The 20,280-nt window shown below is 37.3% G+C and overlaps 1 protein-coding gene across 11 annotated transcripts in view; it reads left to right on the top strand.

Moving 5' to 3' along the window:
• LOC127967855 (calmodulin-binding transcription activator 1) overlaps positions 1-20,280 on the top strand; it is a 289,173-nt gene that overhangs the window by 124,751 nt on the left and 144,142 nt on the right. For all 11 annotated transcript variants that reach the window (XM_052568601.1, XM_052568597.1, XM_052568602.1 and 8 more), the window contains one exon: positions 10,431-10,498. In XM_052568601.1, the coding sequence (XP_052424561.1) occupies positions 10,431-10,498 (68 nt within the window). The remainder of the gene's footprint in view (positions 1-10,430; positions 10,499-20,280) is intronic.

The raw sequence follows: 20,280 nt of genomic DNA, 5'->3' as shown, positions 1-20,280 counted from the left end.
GGTGTGCTTGTGTGTGTCTTGGACACATTTAGTTTATCAGTGCGTGCTAGCATCAACCTGGTGCCACCACTGATCTGGCATAGCCAGGCTTCGAAGCACATCTTAGATCGCAGCCAGCAGAGAAAATTCAATATTCCATTGTGTCCCGAATCGAGTGCGAGCAGCAGCCTCAATCCCTGGCGAGGACTAGTGCCACTGCGTTTCTGGAGTAGATCCCGCGTGAGCCCAAGTGGAGGACACGTCTCTCCTCCTTCCTGTCTCTGTCGGATCACATATTCCGGATGGGGTCCGAGTGTCGTGGAGGAAGCATGAAACGTTCCATCATGCCTTCCCCATCGGGGCCTCGCTGGCAGAGTTGGGCCTGGGATGTGACCTTCACTCCCAATCGTAGTAACAATAGGTGGAGCACATGTCTGGATGGTGGTGGTTTCTTCCTATAGCTGTACTTATTCTTTCATGATAAAATGAAGAAAAAGCACTGCATTGTTCGCTGAGATCTGGCAATCAAGAAACGTCTTATTTCAAGCACTGTTTGAGTTTGGCCTTCTGGAGCTTTACTGTATATGACTTGTTTTGCTTTCGTGGGTTTAATTAATCTGCAGAGGCAGCTATTAATTGCCGTCGCTGTCCGTCTCGCGCACGAGCTGTAATGTGAATGATCTGAGTGAACCATTTACTGCTTCACTGTGCATGCGGGGAGTTAAACAAGTGGAGAAGTTCAAAACAAATTAAAAACTTTCGGGCTTTTGCAATTATGAGGAAAATTGCTCGGATGAAGTAATGCGATTTAAGTTTTTCCATCTGTAAATATCCGTTTTAGTGAAAGCTGTGGGCTAATTAGTTGAATTAGCTTTTTGGTTACAAAAAAAAATACAAATAAATACATAAAAATAGTGTTGCTTTCCGAGGCTGTTTGTTATTGTCGCAGTTGCTGGTTATAAATAAACCACACATCCAACCTATCAATTACACAGCTGAAATTAATTTCATGATTGATATTTGATGAGCGTGTAGTATATAGATAAGTGTGTCGCTCGTAGGCGAGACTCCATCTCTTAAACGGAATAATTCTCACACATGCAGTAATGGGAAAATCACATCACCTATAATAATGTGGCCGCTGTTTTCATTAATGGCTGACCCTCTTCTCTGTCTCTCTCTCTGGCTGTTTCTATCTCTTTCTCTCTCTCTACCACTCTTGACTATCTGATAACATCCTTGCAAATGATAGTTTCATTTTTATCTTGGAAGTCAGCAACCTTGGCACTTGGACAGGGAAAAACAATCTTGCTAAGTGCCAGGTTTCAGTCAACCTCTCTTTCCAACTCTTTTTTCCCTCCCTCTTTTCTGCCTCTCCAGCACAATAATGCCCTCTCCTTATCATCGCCTCAGGTTTACAATTGACCAAAACAAACAAATAACCCAAGAGAGACACAAGGCCACTGCAAAACAATAGAGAAAAGAGAAGATGACTGGAGAGAGTAGGAGAATATAGACAAATGGAGAATAAAAGCCTTTAAGGGAACACAATAAAGAAAAGACTGTTAAATCTGAGAAAGTCTGAAAAACAACAAGAGGAAGTGACAACTCAAGCTGTATACCACCATTTTGGATTTAATTTGACTGACACCTTTATCTTACAATGCATTTGACCTTGAATTTACATTAGCAGTACAGGCCATCTTGGAATACTTTATTATTATTTTTTATTTTTATTTTTTATTTTAGCATTTGTTTATTCATATATTATTATAGATTATTAGACATTAATTCATGTACAGGTATAGAAACTCACAGTGCAATAAAACATTTTTATAAAAACATTATTTTATTTTATTTCTTTTCATTTAACTTTTTACATTAGCTCAAGGTGCACAACCCAAGGTTGTAGGTTCAGTTCCCAGAGAATGCATTAACTTAAAAGTTTTTTTTTTTTTTTTACTTAACAAACAAAGGTATGCAACATTACTTTTATTAATTAATTAATTTATTTATTTATTTATTTTAGATTAGCTCATGGTGCACAACCCAAGGTTGTGAGTTCAATTCCAAGGGAATGCATTAATTTATAAAGTCTAAAGATTTTTTTCTTTTTTAAGGCCAAATGCATAAACAAATGCATAAACATTAGTTAGTATAGTCATTACCTTTAGCTTGTTAGTTTATTAACATCATTGGGCTTATAGAACTAAACACAGATCAGTTCAGGGTCACAGTAAAATCTCCAGTGTCTTTCTCATGTGCATTACTCACAAATCAGTCTCTTCACTATATGATGCCCAGAAGGTGATTTATTTATTTATTTATTTATTTTTCACATAAAAAAAAAAAAAGTTGCATTTAACACAGGCAGAATCCAATTTCCCTGGTCTCTGCATTCTTTCATAATTCATAAAAGGCATGTGTCCTGGAACCTGTTGTCATATATTAATATTGATGACCCAAAACAAACATCATCACCCAGCGTGACTGATCACACTCTTCACAAATGTTTACATCTCTTTGAACAGCTGGAACTGAGTGGTGCAGGTTAACCTTAAACAGCTGCTGTGCTGCGAGGTCTGCTGGGATGCACACCTGCAAAAATATAAAAACAACAGAAGTAGAACTTTAGCCTGTTTGCCCCTATTGGCCCTCCACGTCTCTCAAACCGCACAGTGAGAGTTATTTTCTGTGCTGAGGTGACAGGTTTGCCTGCCAGCTCTCTGTATCAAACAGCTGGAGATCTGTGCGTGCCGCTAATGCTAAAACAGCCTGAATTGTTGTGGTCTGTTTACTGATGTTGGTCTAAAGGTTAGGAGATCAGGTGGAGCTGCTGTTAGTCATCATGAAACAAAAACCAGAAACCACTAAACAACAAGTTAGACAAATAATTATTCATCATAGCATTTTTCTAGGTTTTCTATTTATTAATTTCTTTGTTAATACACAGATAGCCTATTCTCAATAGTGTTCATGTTTAAAGCAACCATAATTGTTGTGATTTCTTTTTTTTTTTTCTTTTCTTTTCTTTTTTTAATATGCACAACCCAGGTTCAATTCCCAGAGAATGCAATAACTTGTTGATTGTAATCTAAAGTTGTTTTGGATTTAAAAAAAATTCCAAATGCATAAATATTCACAAGAGCATTCATGTTTTTAAAAACAAACATATATACTAAATTTATAATGTTAGTTCTTTCTTTCTTTTTTTCTTTCTTTCTTTCTTACATTACTGCTTTTTTGCTCTAGGGTTTCTAATTGTCTTTCTTTGTTTTAAATATGATCAACCCAAGGTTGTTGGTTCAATTCCCAAGGTATTTGCAGCATTAACTTAAAAACGTTAATGTTTTTGATTGTTTATTTGTAAACTCATAAAACTAAGATGTATTTATATATTCTGTAAACTGCAGTCCAAAGTTGTTTTGGATAAATAAATAATAATAAAAATAATAAAAAATAGACCAAATGCATATTTTTTTCTGATTTCTTCTTTTTAGTTATTTACTGCTGTTTTGCTCTTAGGGTTTTTTATTGTCTTGCTTTATTTAAAATTATTTTTAAATTATGTTTCATATTTTGTATGTATTTTATATGATATTATATTGTATTTTGACTATTGAAGCCATTTTAGCTGGATTCTATTATTTTACTAAAAAAAAAGAAAAATCTTGTTACATATTATGTTGTAGGTTTTATCTGTGTTAATATAAGGATTTTTATTTATTTGATTTATTTTACTACTTTTTCCTCTTCTTCTTTATCATCATATTTATTTCAATGTTTTTTGTATACTGATCTGTGAAGTATCTTGAGTTGCATTTTATGCATCATTTATTTGTTTAGTTCTCTCTCTCTCTCTCTCTCTCTCTCTGGAGTAGTGTGCAATGACATGCACTTTATGGCCATGAAACAGTTATATGAGAAAGTAAATGGAGTCAAGTTTAATTTCCCGTTGACCTTTAGTGTCTGACACATGTTGAGGAATATATTCATGTTCTGCATCGTCTTTTTAAAGAATAGTGTTTTTGTTCCGACTTACTGTTCTTCTCATCTCGTATTCTTAGGACCCCTAAAATGTGTCCCAACGGGGTAGTAACACAACTAGCACTTAATTAAACCACTTGATTTAGTTCTTCATTTGTCCAAAACCTTTCAGTTTGAGGTTCCTGGAGGACCAGACTCAGGACCACTCTGTGACCTGGATCCCCATTAATGGTCCTCTCACCTTCTCTGCCCTTCTCTGGCAGGGTTTCCAGTCAGACTTCTTTTAAAGTATGCCACAGTACATTTCTCCAGTCCTCTGCCAACCTGAGTGAACATCAATCTTAGAACTCTATGATGTCCTCTGCACCTTCGGCGGAGTCGTTCTCCTTGAGCCCACGTCTGGACGGCCCAACCGCACACATCCACTAATCAAAGAGGGCTCTGGAGCGGCATCTCCACAAAGTGCAAGAGAGACATTGGCAAATGACAGTTAAAGGAAGCATTTATCTTTTCTCTGCAATAGGCTACAGAGACTCCTGAGTGTCGTGTCGGTCTCGGCTTGTGTGTGCGCGCATATGGACAGTACGAGGGCCGCTGTGGCGGACGCGAGCGCTATGATTAATGGCTCAATTTCCTCTCCCACTTTTTAAAGTGGATTGTCAATTTGCTCTCTGTGATTTGGTGACGTCTCATCTACTGAGTGGGTGGGGAGACAATGTAAAAGATTGTGGATGAGCAGTTTGATTATGATTATTGAGATGACAGTGAGACTCTAGGAGGGACTTCATTGCTTTTTTGCTTCTGACCTTGGGAGGGAAACACAGATGCATGTGGAAGTACATCTCACTGACGTACAGGCCTAGAAGAGCAAGTTCATGGTGTTGGTTTTAAAGTTTTATGTAGTTAAGCATTGCAAAATTAAGCATTGCATCACTGGAATAAATTATTTTTTATATTTAAATAGGAAATGGTTATTTTAGTTTGAAATAATATTAAAATATTTCAGTTTTTACTGCATTTTGATCAAATAAATGCAGCCTTGGTGAGCGCAAGAGACTTTCAAAAACCTATTAAGTATCTAATCATTCCAAACTTTTGACTGGTTGTGTGTTTCTCCACACCTAAGTCTTTCCAGGCTGGTGGACCGGGCTGCCCTTAAGGACACCCACAGTTACACAGATTAGAAGTGACGGTGTGCTCACAACCGAGCTGACCGTACAGCTTTACAACGTCTGCTGCTTGATAACGTGTGAGTGTTGGTTTAAGTGTTCAGCGCAGTTCAGCGGGCTGCACTCTGACTAATACTCATTTCGGAAACTGCCAGCCATCTATGTAACGCAGGATTTAAGGGTACCTGTGGGGACCATGGCAGGAACCAATTGTGATGGAGTCTTGCACTAATGAATCAGGGCACGTATTCAGAAAGGATCTGTCGTGCAAAATTATTTTTTTTCATCCTGCAGCAAATTGTGGAGGAGGGTATTTTCAGCCGAATGAAGACTCTCTCCGGCTTTCATCGTGATGCCTCGGGGAACAGTTTGGGTTTAAAGTGCATTCGAGTTCTGTCAAATGAGAGTCGGTTTTAGGATGACCCTCAGCAGAACTACAAGGCCTACATTCTTTGCCTAAATTAGGAACTTAATATGAATTATGCAGAAATCATTCAGAGATGTAAGATCACATTTTACAAGCTTTGTATTAGGGAAGGGCATTTGAGTTATTGTTTGAGTACATGTGGGGAGGTACAACTTTTGGTCTTTGTCTCGTTACACATTATTATTATTATTATTATTATTATTGTTTATTTTTATATTTTTTATTTATTTATTTGATTGTATTAATCCATTTTGGTAGTTTTTTTTTTTTTTTTTGTACAGTTTAATTTTTTTTTTTTTTTTTTTTTTTATAATTGGCTATTTTAAACCACAAACCATCGTTTTTCTCATTCTGTAAAGTCTAAACCAACTCCTAAAATACAATCCTGTGCCTTGTTAAGTTTTTGTGTAATTAAACCAGAAGGTACTGACAAAAATCTAGCCTTAATCGATCTCACAATTACAAACCAAGTCCCTTTTTGTCACATTTGCGTACAGTAGGTGACAGGAGATTTTAAAATTCAGTAAAAGTCACGAGATGCATCAATAAGTTTTCGTGATTGATTATTGCTGTCACTTTTGATACCCAGTCTTAACATTTTACAATTTTTTGTCATTGGTGCATTGCATTAGCACACCACTGATCTTGTAGCAAAAGACTTTGATTTTAATTGCCATTTTTTTTGCCTTATTTAATTCTAGAGTGTTACCCATGGTCAAGTAACAAAAGACTCCCCTGAGCTCAAGCAGGCCGGCTTGATCACTTCAACAAAGTGCTTCATCAAAGAGTGACTGATACTTTGAATTAATAGCTGGAGCAATTGAACTTGATAGACGTTACGCCTTTTTCACAAGCTTGACGGTGACGCGAAACCCACACGTTTTGCACTGCGTCTATTTTGCGGCTCGAACACTTCCCTTTAAATAAACCTGTCAGGGAGTCATATTGTTCACGACTTCTTCTCTTTCATATTGGGAACAACAGAGGGAGACGGATGGCAGGCCTGGCCTTTTGAAACAGGTAGCAGGATTTGCTCATGTCTTCCTTTGGTGTTGAATTGTTAGAAGTGTTTCAAAGATCATTTTCACAGGAGGCCGATTTGCATTTCATAAAGTTTAGCAACAAGCATTCAAGACATAAGCCAGAGAGAGAGAGAGAGAGAGAGAGAGAGGGAGTGAGAGGCACTGTCTGGGAGGAAGGAGATGCTTCAGTTTGTCTGAAATGCCGGCTCCTTCTCACATGCCTCCCGTTTACCCCCTACTATAGTTTAAAGAGCGCTTTGAGGAGTTTCACAGTTTGTCGGCTCTTTGGCAAACTTAGAAGCGCTCATTGGCAGTCAGAGCGAGGCATCAGCGCCACCCTTCAGGTTAACTGCGGGTTAGGGAAAGTGCCGCCTGGAGCAGGTCTGCTAGAAGCCAAACGACTGGCCCCCAGGGTTCATGGGAAGTCAGAGGGAGGGGGAACGGGAGAAGCAAGGGAAAGGGGAAGGGATGTTCTCTGGCAGAACGCTGAAGCCCCGAGGCCTTCATCTTCATTTCAGTGCAAAATGACTTTGTCATTTAATCTCTTTGGTGACTACATCTCTGAGTTAGGAGCACGCAACAGAAGAATAATAAGGCAGAGGAGGGGAGGAGTGCTGGGAAAAGTGAAGGAAGCACAAAAAAACAAGCTTATCGGAAAATGAGGAAAACTAGGGAGAGAAGGGACGGTAAAGACAAGTGGGCCACTGAGAATTGACTCCTGAATAAACAGAATTTGACAAAGGCTCGGCTCCCCGATGTTCTGTATCTGTCTTGATGCTTGTTTTCCAAATTACAGCGGGTCATTGTTTTTCATTCAGTCCATCAGCGACAGTGCCAGGACACTCACGGGGTCCCAGCGTAACAAACAACCAGACCCGGCCCAACGGTAAACATCATAACAAAGAAGTCACGGTCACATGAGATGGTGGACCGCTTTGCAAAAACAACAAAGAGTTGGCCCACATACCCTGGCGTCAGGAGCCAAATCTGATCACATTCAAATCATGAAACTAGCTGATTATCCAATTTTATGCTCTATAATACCAGCTGGATTTTCCTCATTTGCTTAGTGTTACTGTGCTGTTTTTGACTAATGAGTGTGGACATGGTGACCTCTTGTTTGACAATCAGCATGTTTTTCTGTCAGTTTTTTGGTGCACATAAGCTTTTGCAATACTTGAGTAGTTGGTCTGTTGCGGAAGACTGTAGCAAAATATAATTTATTTCAGTGTGTTGCTGGAGATCCATCCATCTATCCATTGTTCATCCATCATTCTGATGTTCAGTTGGTTATCCATTTGTTTGTGCTATTGCTCTGTCTATCATTCATTCCATCCATCCATCCATTTATCTGTCCGTCATCCATCCATCAATATATTCATTATATGTTCAATACATCATTCATCCATTGGTTCTATCACTGTATCTATCATTCTTTCACTCTATCTATCATTCGTTCCATCCATCCATCTGTCCATCCATCAATAAATTGTTCATTCGATCCATAATTTCTTTATTGGTTCTGACATTGATCCATCTATCCATTCATCCATCCATTCATTCATCCATCCATTCATCCATCCATCAGTAAATTAATTGTTCCTTCGATCTATCATTCATTCATTGGTTCTTTCGCTCTATCGTTCATTCCAACCATCAATAATTAACTTTTTCCTTCAATCCATCATTTGTTCATTGATTCTATTGCTCTATCTATTATTAGTCGTTAGTTCCATCCATCCATCCTCCATCTATACATACTGAAAACGTAGAAAAATAATAATAATAATAATAATGGTTTTTTAAATTTTCAGTTTTAACAAGGCAACTTTCAAACATTGCCTTTCGAGTTAAAGTGAAAGTTCACCAAAAAATGTCATCTTCTGTCAGCTTTTACTTACTTTCATATCATTCCAAACCTGTATGAGTCTCCTTATTCAAAGGAACAAAAGTGAATACATCAGAAAAAAATGAAAGTCAGTGAGGTTCAGTGTAGTTTAGACTAACCCCGGCATTCTTTAACATATCTTTGTATTCCGCAGAAGTTAAAAAGTCACACAGGTTTAGAACTAAATGTTATTATGACAGAATGTTCATTCTGGGTGAAGGATCCCTTTAAAAAGTCAACCTTCTTAAATTTGCATTCACCAGTTCTCCATCCTGTTTGTTCTGACTTAATTCCTGGATTAAAAATAGATTCTCTTCCAATTCAAGAATTAAATGGAATTAAAAAGCACTCTTGATTCTTTTCTGAACAGTTCACGACCCTTCTCTAGACACTTGTGTTTATGAACACTTCCTCTTTCCTCTTGGCTCTTTAATGCACTACTCATTTCTCCTCTGTTAGACCCATCCCTTCCCTCTTTGCCTTCAATAATGAGGGCAGCAGGGTTAAATTGGCACTGCACAAGTTGGCATCTCTAAATTGAAACCAAGAGAGAACATTGCCAGTTGTGTTCCCGTACACTTCCCTGGGCCTTCTGCCTGTTCTCAGAGCCGAGCCAAGAGAGCATATGGCCGCATGTAGATACACAGCAAATCTTTTGCGTGTCTGTCAGTCGAATACTCTACCCTTGTGAAGAGCATCCTGATGTGTCTGTCCTGTAGATGTGTGCTACTTGTTACCCAAAACCCCTCTGTTTGGCCATGTTCTACTTCATTTAAAGTGCAAACAACTGTGATAGAGCCGTTAATATATATGCGACGTACGTTGTTTCTGGATTCTAGAAGCCCAGACATGGATTCTCCTCACGCTTTGCTCAAATGAGCCCACTGGTGCATAAAATGAGATCGGTCTTTCAACTGATCTCAGAATCCAAGCACAAGTAACTCATGTGCACGTGAATGTTGTCTTAAGCGCTCCGGTAATGGTTGCACAGCGATACGATGCAGGATCTGCCACTTGTCAGACGAGTTGATAGTCGATATGGCATGCTGATTGGCTGTAGGACTGGATATGCGATTTGCCCCTGGGGGCTGTGTAATCTGGCTCCTGACAGCTGCTCAGCGGGCAGTCTGAACACTTTGCGAATACCCCGGAGCGGTTGAACGATGGTCATCCTCGGGTCATCTAGAATCATCCGCGACTCTTGTGTCCTGGCTCGGAGATGTACGGGACACTCATACTAATGCTTAAACCTTGTTTCTCAAAATCATGCAGTTGGACAAAAGTCGCTAAATTTATAACGCTGTGTTTTGTGTTGTTTAAATGGAGTTCTTTAACTTCATAATGCCTGCAGAAGAAAGCTTGTCAATCGATCTATTTTGTTGTCGTTCTGTCTTTCGTTATATCATTCTATTGCCCTATCTATTGTTCTGTCATTCTGTCTACCTATCATTCTATACGTCATTCTATCATTCTTTCCATCCATCTTGGTTAAATCTGTATGTCTGTCTAGGCCTATAAACCTGAAGCTTTAACTTAAAGTTTTTACATTTTTTGTGGCTTTTTGCTTTCTCCATTCAGTTTTAAGAGCTGAATTGGGCTTTAAAAGCATTTTGAAGCGTTCTCAAGGGATTTCCGGGAATGCAGTGGTACATGTCCAAAATACAATGGACTTTGAAAACCTTACCTTGAATGGTACTAAAATACCTTGGATATTTTTGATGCGCTTCTTTGGTGCGACCTGTGGAGGTAGAAAGGAAATAATTGGATGTAGAGAAAGGAAAGAGATTGAGGAATGTTGTAAAAATGTGTGCTGAATAGGAAAAATATTTGTCCTAACCAATATCTCAGCTGATATGTGGGATTAATATTGAACTACGTAATTAGTTTTTTCAAGGCACATTTTATTGAGTAAAAAAAAGAGAACGGTTCTAAATGCTTCTCTGTTTGTTCTGTTGCAGGAGATCGCGGCCTACCTGATTACGTTTGAAAAACATGAGGAGTGGCTGACGACGTCCCCCAAAACCAGGTACGATTACACACGAGGCAGCGTTTCTTCATTTCGAGTGCGCAGTGTTACCTGAAAAGCAGAAAGGTACGTTTCAGCACAGCTGCCAGTTCCTGCACATTTCGTGGGCATGTGCAGACAGATAATGGAATATTAATGACTATTTATAATGCAAGATGTGGCCAGGTCTATTAGCTTAATGCTGTCTTTGCTCACCAATGCCATTAACGTGGGTGGTAATGTGGTGAGATCGTAGAACATCACCCTACGGTGATAAGGGCTCAGCACGGAATTTACAGTGTTACTTGATTTACTGAGCAGCGATAATGAAAAAGCTTTTTACTTTTAATGCCAGTTTCTATATCTATCCTGAGAGATAACAGCTGTGATATGATGATGAATGCAAATTAAGATAATATGTGGTTATATATGAAGCGCACGTCAATAACAACCAAATGGCACGCAGATTAATTCTAAACTTTGACGTTCCAAATGTTTTCAGCACAGTGTGTTTCTATAGAAGGCCATGCAATTAAATTTAATCATAACATAAGGAACTTGTGAGTAGAGATGTAAATATCCAATGGTATCAAAAAGAGCAATTTTGCATGCTTATCTGCGGTGGGCCAGAAAGATACGTTTGGATTTATTCATAACGGAAAGCTGTGGAAAGGGCAAGGGTTTGTATGGGAAGCAAAATCAAGGGAAACTAATCGGGGTGTCGGGTTTAAGAGCTGCTTACATGGACAGAAGTTACCTGGCCGGCATCTGGACCTGTCATTTACAGAACATGTACAAACACATTTGTAAGTACAGCGAGCAGACGAGGCTTAACTGAGCACACTACTGTTCAAGAAACAACCTTGTTTTCTTGTGTAACGATTTTTAGTGATTCAGCTCTGACATCAGATACCAAATGACTCATGAGATGTTTTCTGATTTGTTGTGTTTTACGTAGGCACACAGACACATATGCTGCGCCCCCAAAACATATTTTAAGAATTAAGCCGTGCATAAAAGTAGCTTGAGTGTGATTGCATTAGATAACAAAATAGCAAGTGTCATTTATTTTGAAGAAGCACACGCACACCTTTTAAGTAGAATAAAGAAGCTTGTTGGTTTAAAATGACAAATTTAAATGATAAATGAATTATATTTATACACTCAAAGATCAGAAAACATGCATTTTGTATCCTGATATGCAGATGTGTTTTAGCCAGATTGCATTTACCCCATTTCAGTTATTTTTTTTTTTTTTCTAAGAATATGTTCCCCAAGGCTGCCAGGCCTTTATTTGACCAAAAATACAGTAAGTTATACTGTGAAATATCATTTAAATTTCAAATAAGTGTTTCTAATTTTAATATAGGTTAGGGGTGGGCAAGATTTTTTTTTTTTTTTTTTTTTTTTTTTATAAAAATCACGATTTACAATTTCATCTGGATTCTTTTTCATGTTGGTTTTACTATTCTGCAAGTTGTCTAAGCATTACAGCCAAACTACTATCCTTATTATAAAGACAAAGCCTTTCAAGGTAATAAAAAATATAAATAAAAATAAAATTTGGCAATAAACAGTGATTTATGTTCAGGTACAATTGTCAACATGACATGTCAATTGTCATCAAAAATTGCAAAAATCACACAAAAAAATTTCACAGTCACATGAGGTGGTTTTTCAGGCAATTTTGAAAAGGGAATATATCAAAAAACTGCAATGGAAACAGTTATTTTTGCATTTACAGTTCACCTGGTGTATGTAAAAATAATATGATCATTATTTAATGTACTATATCATTCAAGGAACATCTTATACATGTGCAGTCTCAAGAATAAGGGGCTTTCCTTGCCATAAACACTTGGATGGATAACCCCTTATTTACACAGCACACGTCTTCAGTGCATTATGGCTCCGACACGGCCACTCTAGTCAATGCTTGTGTTTATACCAGCTGCGTAAGCATCCTACAAGCAGCTCTCAGTGCTGCTTCGCTAAAGATACACACATACGTCTTCTTTGATTAAATATATTTGCTATATTTGCACCTATTGTAAATGTATCCTTGCTAAATAAAAGTATTCATTTGATTCAAATAAAGAAGAAAAAAACTTACTGACTTTAAACTTTTGAATGATACTTTATCTTTAAAAAAAGATTTGCTTTTAGAGAGAATTTGTGTGCTCCCATTATGTGGGTCACATGAGAAAAGTGCATCCAAATAAGAGCTTAACGATGAAGCGTTAATGATTTGATCGCAGTGTGTGACAGCGCCAGGACGCAGAGCAGCAGGGAAGAGACTGCCGGGCAACTGTCCTCTTCTCACACACACACACACAAACAAACATGTAAACACACGCATTCACACTGAGTCTCCAGCACACACACTCAGCCACTCTCAGCCCCCAGCCTGCCTTTACATAATGGCACTGATTTCAGTCTGCAATTTGCCATGGCTGTGCAGCGAGTGCTTTCCTGCTCTTAATGAAGCCTGCATGACTCGAGGCTGTCTTCAGGGGTCACAACCAGTGTGAGTTCACACTGCAAGCGACGACTGGAGATACACAGCCAACATCACCCCATAAACACTAACACGCACACACACATACACACATTCATCTTCTAATATGATTAAAGCAATGAAAGCACTGCGATGATTGTGTCATATTAATTTGAAGTTAAAAGAGTGCTTGTATCTCAGTAGTGACTCTTTATGAAACGATAGCTTGAGTAATTCACTCAGGATATTCAGTTGTTTTTATAGCTCCGATTAGAGAATCTGTGGTGTATTTTTGTCGGTATTGGTTCAGTGCTGTTAATTGTACACACATATGTTTCTCTGCTGTGCAATGTGTGAGTTTTTGGCCAGGCGTTTTTTATATATATATATATATATCCTTAAAACAAGGGGGGAATGTGTAATTTGCCGTTGGGGTAAATATGGGTATTTAATTCAAAAGGGAAAACACATTTATTTTTCTTATCCCATTGGCAACTTTTTTCCCCCCTGTCTTAAGCATAAACCTCAATAAATTTTGTTGGATCTCTGTGCTTTTCTCCTCCCTTATCTGCCGTGCCGTTGCTCCCAGACTCCTCCAGTCTCTCTCTAAAGAACAGAACATAAAGGGCCCAAACAATGATATCTGAGGAATAGCAATGCATGCCTGCTGCCGTTTTGTCAAAGTTGAATTTGGCTGATCTGCTTTGTGTCATGTGTCTCTCCTCTCTTCCACAAGGGGAGTGCATCTGAGGTTGTAATTAAACACCGCACTCTCATTCATGTGCAAATACTCCCAGGGCTCTTTGTATCCGAACCGAAGGAGGATAGGATGAGGAGAAAATTGATAACAAACTGAGTGAAGGACAGCACAGAGGAGAAAGTGTCCGCTCGTCTCCTGGAGTTCATGTGTCCTGCTCGAGTTATAGTGGACTTTGTAGGCCAGTGAACCGAGAAGACCCCTCTGTACCGCGGTGAATTTTAAACACAACTAGAAGAGAAACCAAATGGACCTTCGTTTGTAAATTCTCCCCAGTTGTTCTTAAGGGTATAATTGACCGATTAAAAAGCTAATGATCCATATCAGTTAATCATCAGAGTTGACAAACATAAAAGTCAAGTTAATTGATCCATGACAGACATTTGATTGGGCGGAGGGACTCAAAAACACAACCAGCGCACACATACACACATATATTGCGAGGTAGCATGTGTTTTATCTGACATTCAGCCAGGAGAGACTGAGAGAGAGATTGATCTGTTCGGTCTCTGTGATGCACACACCTACTGACAGCTCCAGACACAAACAGAATATATTCAATATACCGACACACTGTACTTGACTGTGATGATGGTCTAAAGACTGCTTTACACTTCATCTTCTGCTTTGTTTTTATCACACGTGTCCACGGGTTCAAAGTCGGACGAGCTGAGTGGCCGTTTTCAGTTCGTTCTCTGTGGGAGCTGAGCAGCAGGGGATTGTGGGATTGACAGCAGTGCCGAGCGAAGGGTGAGAGTGATAGAAAGTTGGGAAATGCTGAACTTCACACAAACTAGAGATGATAAATATCCTGCAGACAGTGGTTGTGATGTGAAAGTAGTTTCTGAGCTTAAATTACATCATTTAATATTAGTATGCATATAGATTTATGTATTTTTATACATATATATATTTGGTTATATTAACATTATATATTATATGGTTATATCATACATTTTATTATATTATATGGTTATATTATACATTTATATTTGGTGTTTCTGTATCTCAGTTGGTAAAGCATTGCGTTAGCGGTGCAAGGTTGTGGGTTCGATTCCCACGGAGCACGTTAGGTAAAAAATGTTAGTCTGAATGCACTGTAAGTTCCTTAAGATAAAAGCGTCTGCTAAATGCATAAATATATTTTGTGCATCCGTTATTTTTTAAATATTTTATTTATTATTATGTTTTGCTCTAAATTGTATCACAGAAATAAAAAAGTACTTCTCTTTACTAATGTCCACAAAAATTATGTCAGCTTTTTTTTTCATGTTTTTTTTTTTTTTCTTTTCTTTATTTATATACATTTTTAAGACATTTTGAAAGCATTATGGTAAATGTCCTCTTAACTGTATCTATATTTGATAAGATCTTCAGTGAGTTCTCCTGAGGAATTCTCAAGTAGTATATTAATAATCGTCTGTGATCTCTGTTGGGTAAATTATTATGGTTTGCAATATTTTTATGTTTTCAGTTCAAACTAAATATTAAAATTTGAGATGAACCTGAAAAAATCCAGACGAGGCTATTATTTTTATTTATTCATGTCAGGGTGTAAATTTCATTTTGGAAACTGATAAACATTGCACACAACTCTAGGGGCAAATTTTGTTGTGCAATAGCTTACACACAGCGCAGGGAACCTTGATTTCAATCTCAGAATTGAATTTATTTGAAAAAGACAAGCTAACGGTCAGTAATGAAATAAGAACAATAAATAATGGATATAGTTGCAGACAATTATTGAACACATATGATGACGAATACAATAAAGCATCTTGAGATGTTTTGACATGTTGCATAATGAAATAATATTGATATTGTCCAGTTATTTTCATAACACATCCACTGAATAAAAGAGCTCTGTCAGTGTGAACACACACACACACACACACACACATCAGATTCTCTTTGATGCCCACCTCTTGTTTGAGCACCTTCCCATAATCCCGAATGAGCAGTTTGTCGGACATGCCTTTTATTAAAACACCAAAATAACAACAGAGAGCTTTGAAGGTTTCATCGAACACAGCGCTCTATTCCTCAAGGAAATAAACAAGCACTTTTCACACAGCAAACAGTAAGTGTGTGTGTGAGAGAGGAGGTCGTAGAGATGTAAGCAGTGGCCATTGCAGACTGTGTGTGTGTGTGTATCGCGTGTCTGCCATAATGAATTGTGCGATGGGCCGTCTCTCAGACGGTACGTCAGCTCCTCTGGCTCTTCCCGCTAGTGCTGCATGTGTTGGCGCGCTGCAGCGGCAGACAGACTCTCTGCTCTGCACTAATGCTTTCTGGCAAGACACTGGGCATTTATTAGTGCAGGATTTTATTTTATTTTTTTGCATGTGTACATATGTGTGAATGTTTAGAGTGATGTTGTAACGAAACCAAATGTTCAGTAGTCGACACAATATCAGTTCTTGATACCATTTAATTCCACAACAACAACAAAAAAACTTGTTTATTTAAGAAGTTAAATATGTGATCAGTATTTATTTATTTATTATATAATAAAAAGAACCTTGCTGCATGTATTGCTTTAAGATAACTGAGACTTGTTAAAGCACTTGTATATTATTGCTCTTTTGTTGATTGCTTCCATTGACCTCATTTGTAAGTCGCTTTGGACAAAAGCGTCTGCTAAATGACTATATATATACATACTGTATATGGTACCAAAAGAGTGAATTATTTCCACTTAAATCTTGTCAATAAAGTTGTTTGCTTAATGTTTACAATGTAGTAAAAATTCTGTTTCATGCTGCATTTCACTGTAAAATCTCATGCATATTTCTGATATTTTGCCAGTTAGCTGATTTATTATTTATTTCTGAAGACAAATGGATTGCATTTACATTAACACCCACCAAGATGGATGTTTTGATTATGAAGTGCATGCAACCATCTATGCACATGCACACACAGCATGAGCGGTCAGAAGCAGTCTGATGGCAATCTGAAACAAATAGAGTCAGTGCTCAGTACTGCCAAGGATGTAGAAACACTGTTGAGTGTAGAAATAGCATTACTTACTGGACATCCCAAATGTGCATCTATGCATGTGTGTGTGTTTGCGCGTGTTTTTTTTTTTTTTTTTTTTTCAGAGTTAATATATTGTGTGTGCATTTGTTTGAATATGTGTGCTTTTGTGCATGCATGCATTTAGTGTTTGTGCATGTTCTTTTTTATTAAATGAGAGAGTTGTATTACTGTGGCTTTTAATGTAGGTTTTATGTTTATATTCTATGCATGTGTGTGTGTGCTCTTGTTTTTGTGACATATCAGGACACAACTCTGTATAATGACATGGGTATGACACAGGTATTACAAGGAGAGGGTGACTTAGGAGGACATTACACATGTCCCCATTTTCCAAAACTCTTATAAATCATACAGAATGAGTTTTTTTTACAGTTTGTACAGTATAAAAACCATTACGCCTATGGGATGAACCCACTTTACACAAAAACAGACATGTGTGTGTGTGTATGTAGCTTTTGTATTGTTGTGCCTTTTTATATATGTAGGTTTTCCTGTGTTTACTGTATACTGTATGTGTATTTGTGTGTGTGAGTATGCGTGTGTGAGTATGCTTTTGTGTATGCGCTTTTTTATGTCTTTGTGTTCCTTTTTGTTAGCCTACCTAAGAAAATTAGATAGAATATCCTTGTTAACAGGGACATTTTTGTTTTAGCATTTATGTATGCTTTACTCGTGTGTGCTTTTGATGTACACTACCAGTCAAAGGTTTTTGAACCGTAAAATGTTTTATGTTTTTAAAGAGGTCTCTTCTGCTCTTCAAGCTTACATTCATTTGATCCAAAACACAGAAAAATCAGTAATATTGTGATTTTTTATTTATTTAAATATATATTTTAAAATGTAATTTATTCCCTCGATCAAAGCTAAATTTTCAGCATTATTACTTCTGTCTTTAGTGTAACATGATCCTTCAGAAATCATTCTAACATGCTGATTTGCTGTTAAAGAAACATTCATTATAATTATTATTATTATTTTTATTATTTTGAGTATTTAAAACAGTTTTGTAACATTACTATAACGTTCAAAAGCTTGGAGTCAGTCAGTATTTTTTATTATTATTCTTATTATTTATTTATTTATTTATTTTCTTCTGAACTTTCTATTCATTAAATAAACCTACCTAACAATTTACACAGTTGTTTTCAATTGAATTATAATAAAAAATATATATATATATATATATTTTTTTTTTTTTTTTTTTTTTTGAGCACCAAACCAGAATATTAGATTGACTTCTGAAGTATCATGTGACTGGAGTAATGATGCATAAAAATTAAGCTTTGAAATCACAGGAATAAATTACATGTTACGACTCACTTTGTGAGAGAAGTCCATTTACTGCATGTTCGCAGACGTTTGTGTGTGTATTGGGAGGGTGGTGTCCGAGGGGTAGTTGAGCAAGATGAAACGAGAGGGGTCTGGGAAGTGGCAACATGTCAATATGAAATAGAGAGAGAGGGAGAAAGAGACAGGAGCCAGAGGAGAGAAGCGAGAGATGATGGATGAGAGACGCCGTGTAGGACGCACTCAACCATACTGGAAGAGCAGAGGAAGAAATCTGACAGAATTGGAAAAGAGAAAACACAGCGAGTAGATGATATGTGAGGGATGAGCATGCTCTGACGAGAGTAGCGATATGTCCGTGTGGTCCGGGAAGACTATTGACCATCAAATGAAACAGCGAGAGATCCCCGCCTCTATAAAACATACAACACTCGGAGTTCGTGCAGAACAGTGTGTCGCGTCTTTGAAGTTGTGCGCGTTGGGTTGACGTTTGTTTTTTGACAGTGGTTGGTCATAGCTCAGTCTTTTGATTTGAGTGCCGGGTGACCTGAATCTGTCAGCCCTGAGCTCATGAATAATCCAAAACAAACAATCATATACAAACACATTAATGCATTCTGCCATGCACAGTACACAGCGTTCAATGTGTCTGTCAATTGAACTTGTGTTGTGTTGCGCATCGAGAGTCATAGATCAGATTGGTCAATGTATGCTGATAGTGTATACTCAGTATACAGCATGCACTCTTAAAAGTAGTATTTCACTTCTAGTTTAATGTTTTTATGTTCCAAAATGTGTCATTTATACTGTAAACCCAATTATAGGTGTGCTGTAGTGAGATTTAATTTTAATTTAATTTAATTTATACATTTAGCAGACGCTTTTATCCAAAGCGACTTACAGTGCATTCAGGCTATCAATTTTTACATATCATGTGATCCCGGGGAATCGAACCCATAACCTTGCGCTTGATAACGCAGTGCTCTAACAATTGAGCTACAGGAACACAATTATAATCCCTATTGTTACATATATGCATTTAGCAGACGCTTTTATCCAAAGCAACTTACAGTGCATTTAGGATAAAAAAAATTTTTATCTAACGTGTTCCCTGGGAATCGAACCCACAACCCTTTGCACTGCTAACGCAATGCTCTACCACCGAGTCTATTAATATTAATAGTGTTAAACTAGTCATTTAGTTACTGCTTAAATTAGGGCTGTCAGTTTAATGCATTAACTTAATTATTTTTGAAACATTAATGTGATTAAAATATTTTAACGCAGTTAATGCATTGGCCACGCCCCCAGACCTGTACATCATCTTACATTTCAGTTGACTGTTGACAAATATGATGCAGGGTAATAATTGATGCTCCTTTATGACTTTTAATCTGATATTTATATCAGGTGATAAGCGATATCACACATGCAGGGAGAGCTGTATTACACGAGTGCTGATTTTTTTCCTGAATATCATGAGTTTAAATGTTATTTTATATAACAGTTGAGTAAATACGAAGTTGATATCGTCTTATATTTTAAACATAAAATTATCTTTTTTTTTTTGCTCAGTTTTCCGGATAAAATTTTACCTTTAAAGCCAGGGGTGTCATGGACTCATTATTTTCGAGGGGGCATGAGTGAAGGGGAGGGGGGTGTTCATCATGCTTGTCATTCCTGAATGAATCAGCAGTTTGAACAAATCAAATGAATAAATGACTTACAAAGACATTTACTACCACCCGTTGGCAGATTTCTTTCTGGAACATAATATAAAATATTTTCAAGAGTGGGGGTAACAAAGCTGTTTTGTTTACCAATGACTTTCACTGTATGAACAAAAAATACTAATATTTCTCAAATTATCTCCTTTTCTGTTCTATAGTTTATGTTTGGTTGTAGTAACCTAAATGTTTGTGTAATAAATTGTATGATGAATCAAATCAAAAATTCCTTTCTAAAGCTACAATTTGTTGTGTCTACTTGATACTTTCTCGTTTAACACATTAATGGCTTTATATTTGGGCATTTTCACAGTCAACTTTGATTTGCAATTAATTAATCGACACATCATGTAATGAATAAGATTAACATTTTTTATCAATTGACAGCTCTAGTTTAAACATCCAGGTATCTATGTACGTGAATAATAACATATATAACATATATAATTTAATGCAGAGTTTCCCAAACTACGGTTTGTGAGGGGTGATCGGG

The sequence above is a fragment of the Carassius gibelio genome, chromosome B11 (assembly GCF_023724105.1).
Source record: "Carassius gibelio isolate Cgi1373 ecotype wild population from Czech Republic chromosome B11, carGib1.2-hapl.c, whole genome shotgun sequence".
NCBI classification, from domain to species: Eukaryota; Metazoa; Chordata; class Actinopteri; order Cypriniformes; family Cyprinidae; genus Carassius; species Carassius gibelio.
The sequence above is the reverse complement of the archived record's forward strand: the minus strand, read 5'-3'. Positions and strand labels throughout refer to the sequence as shown.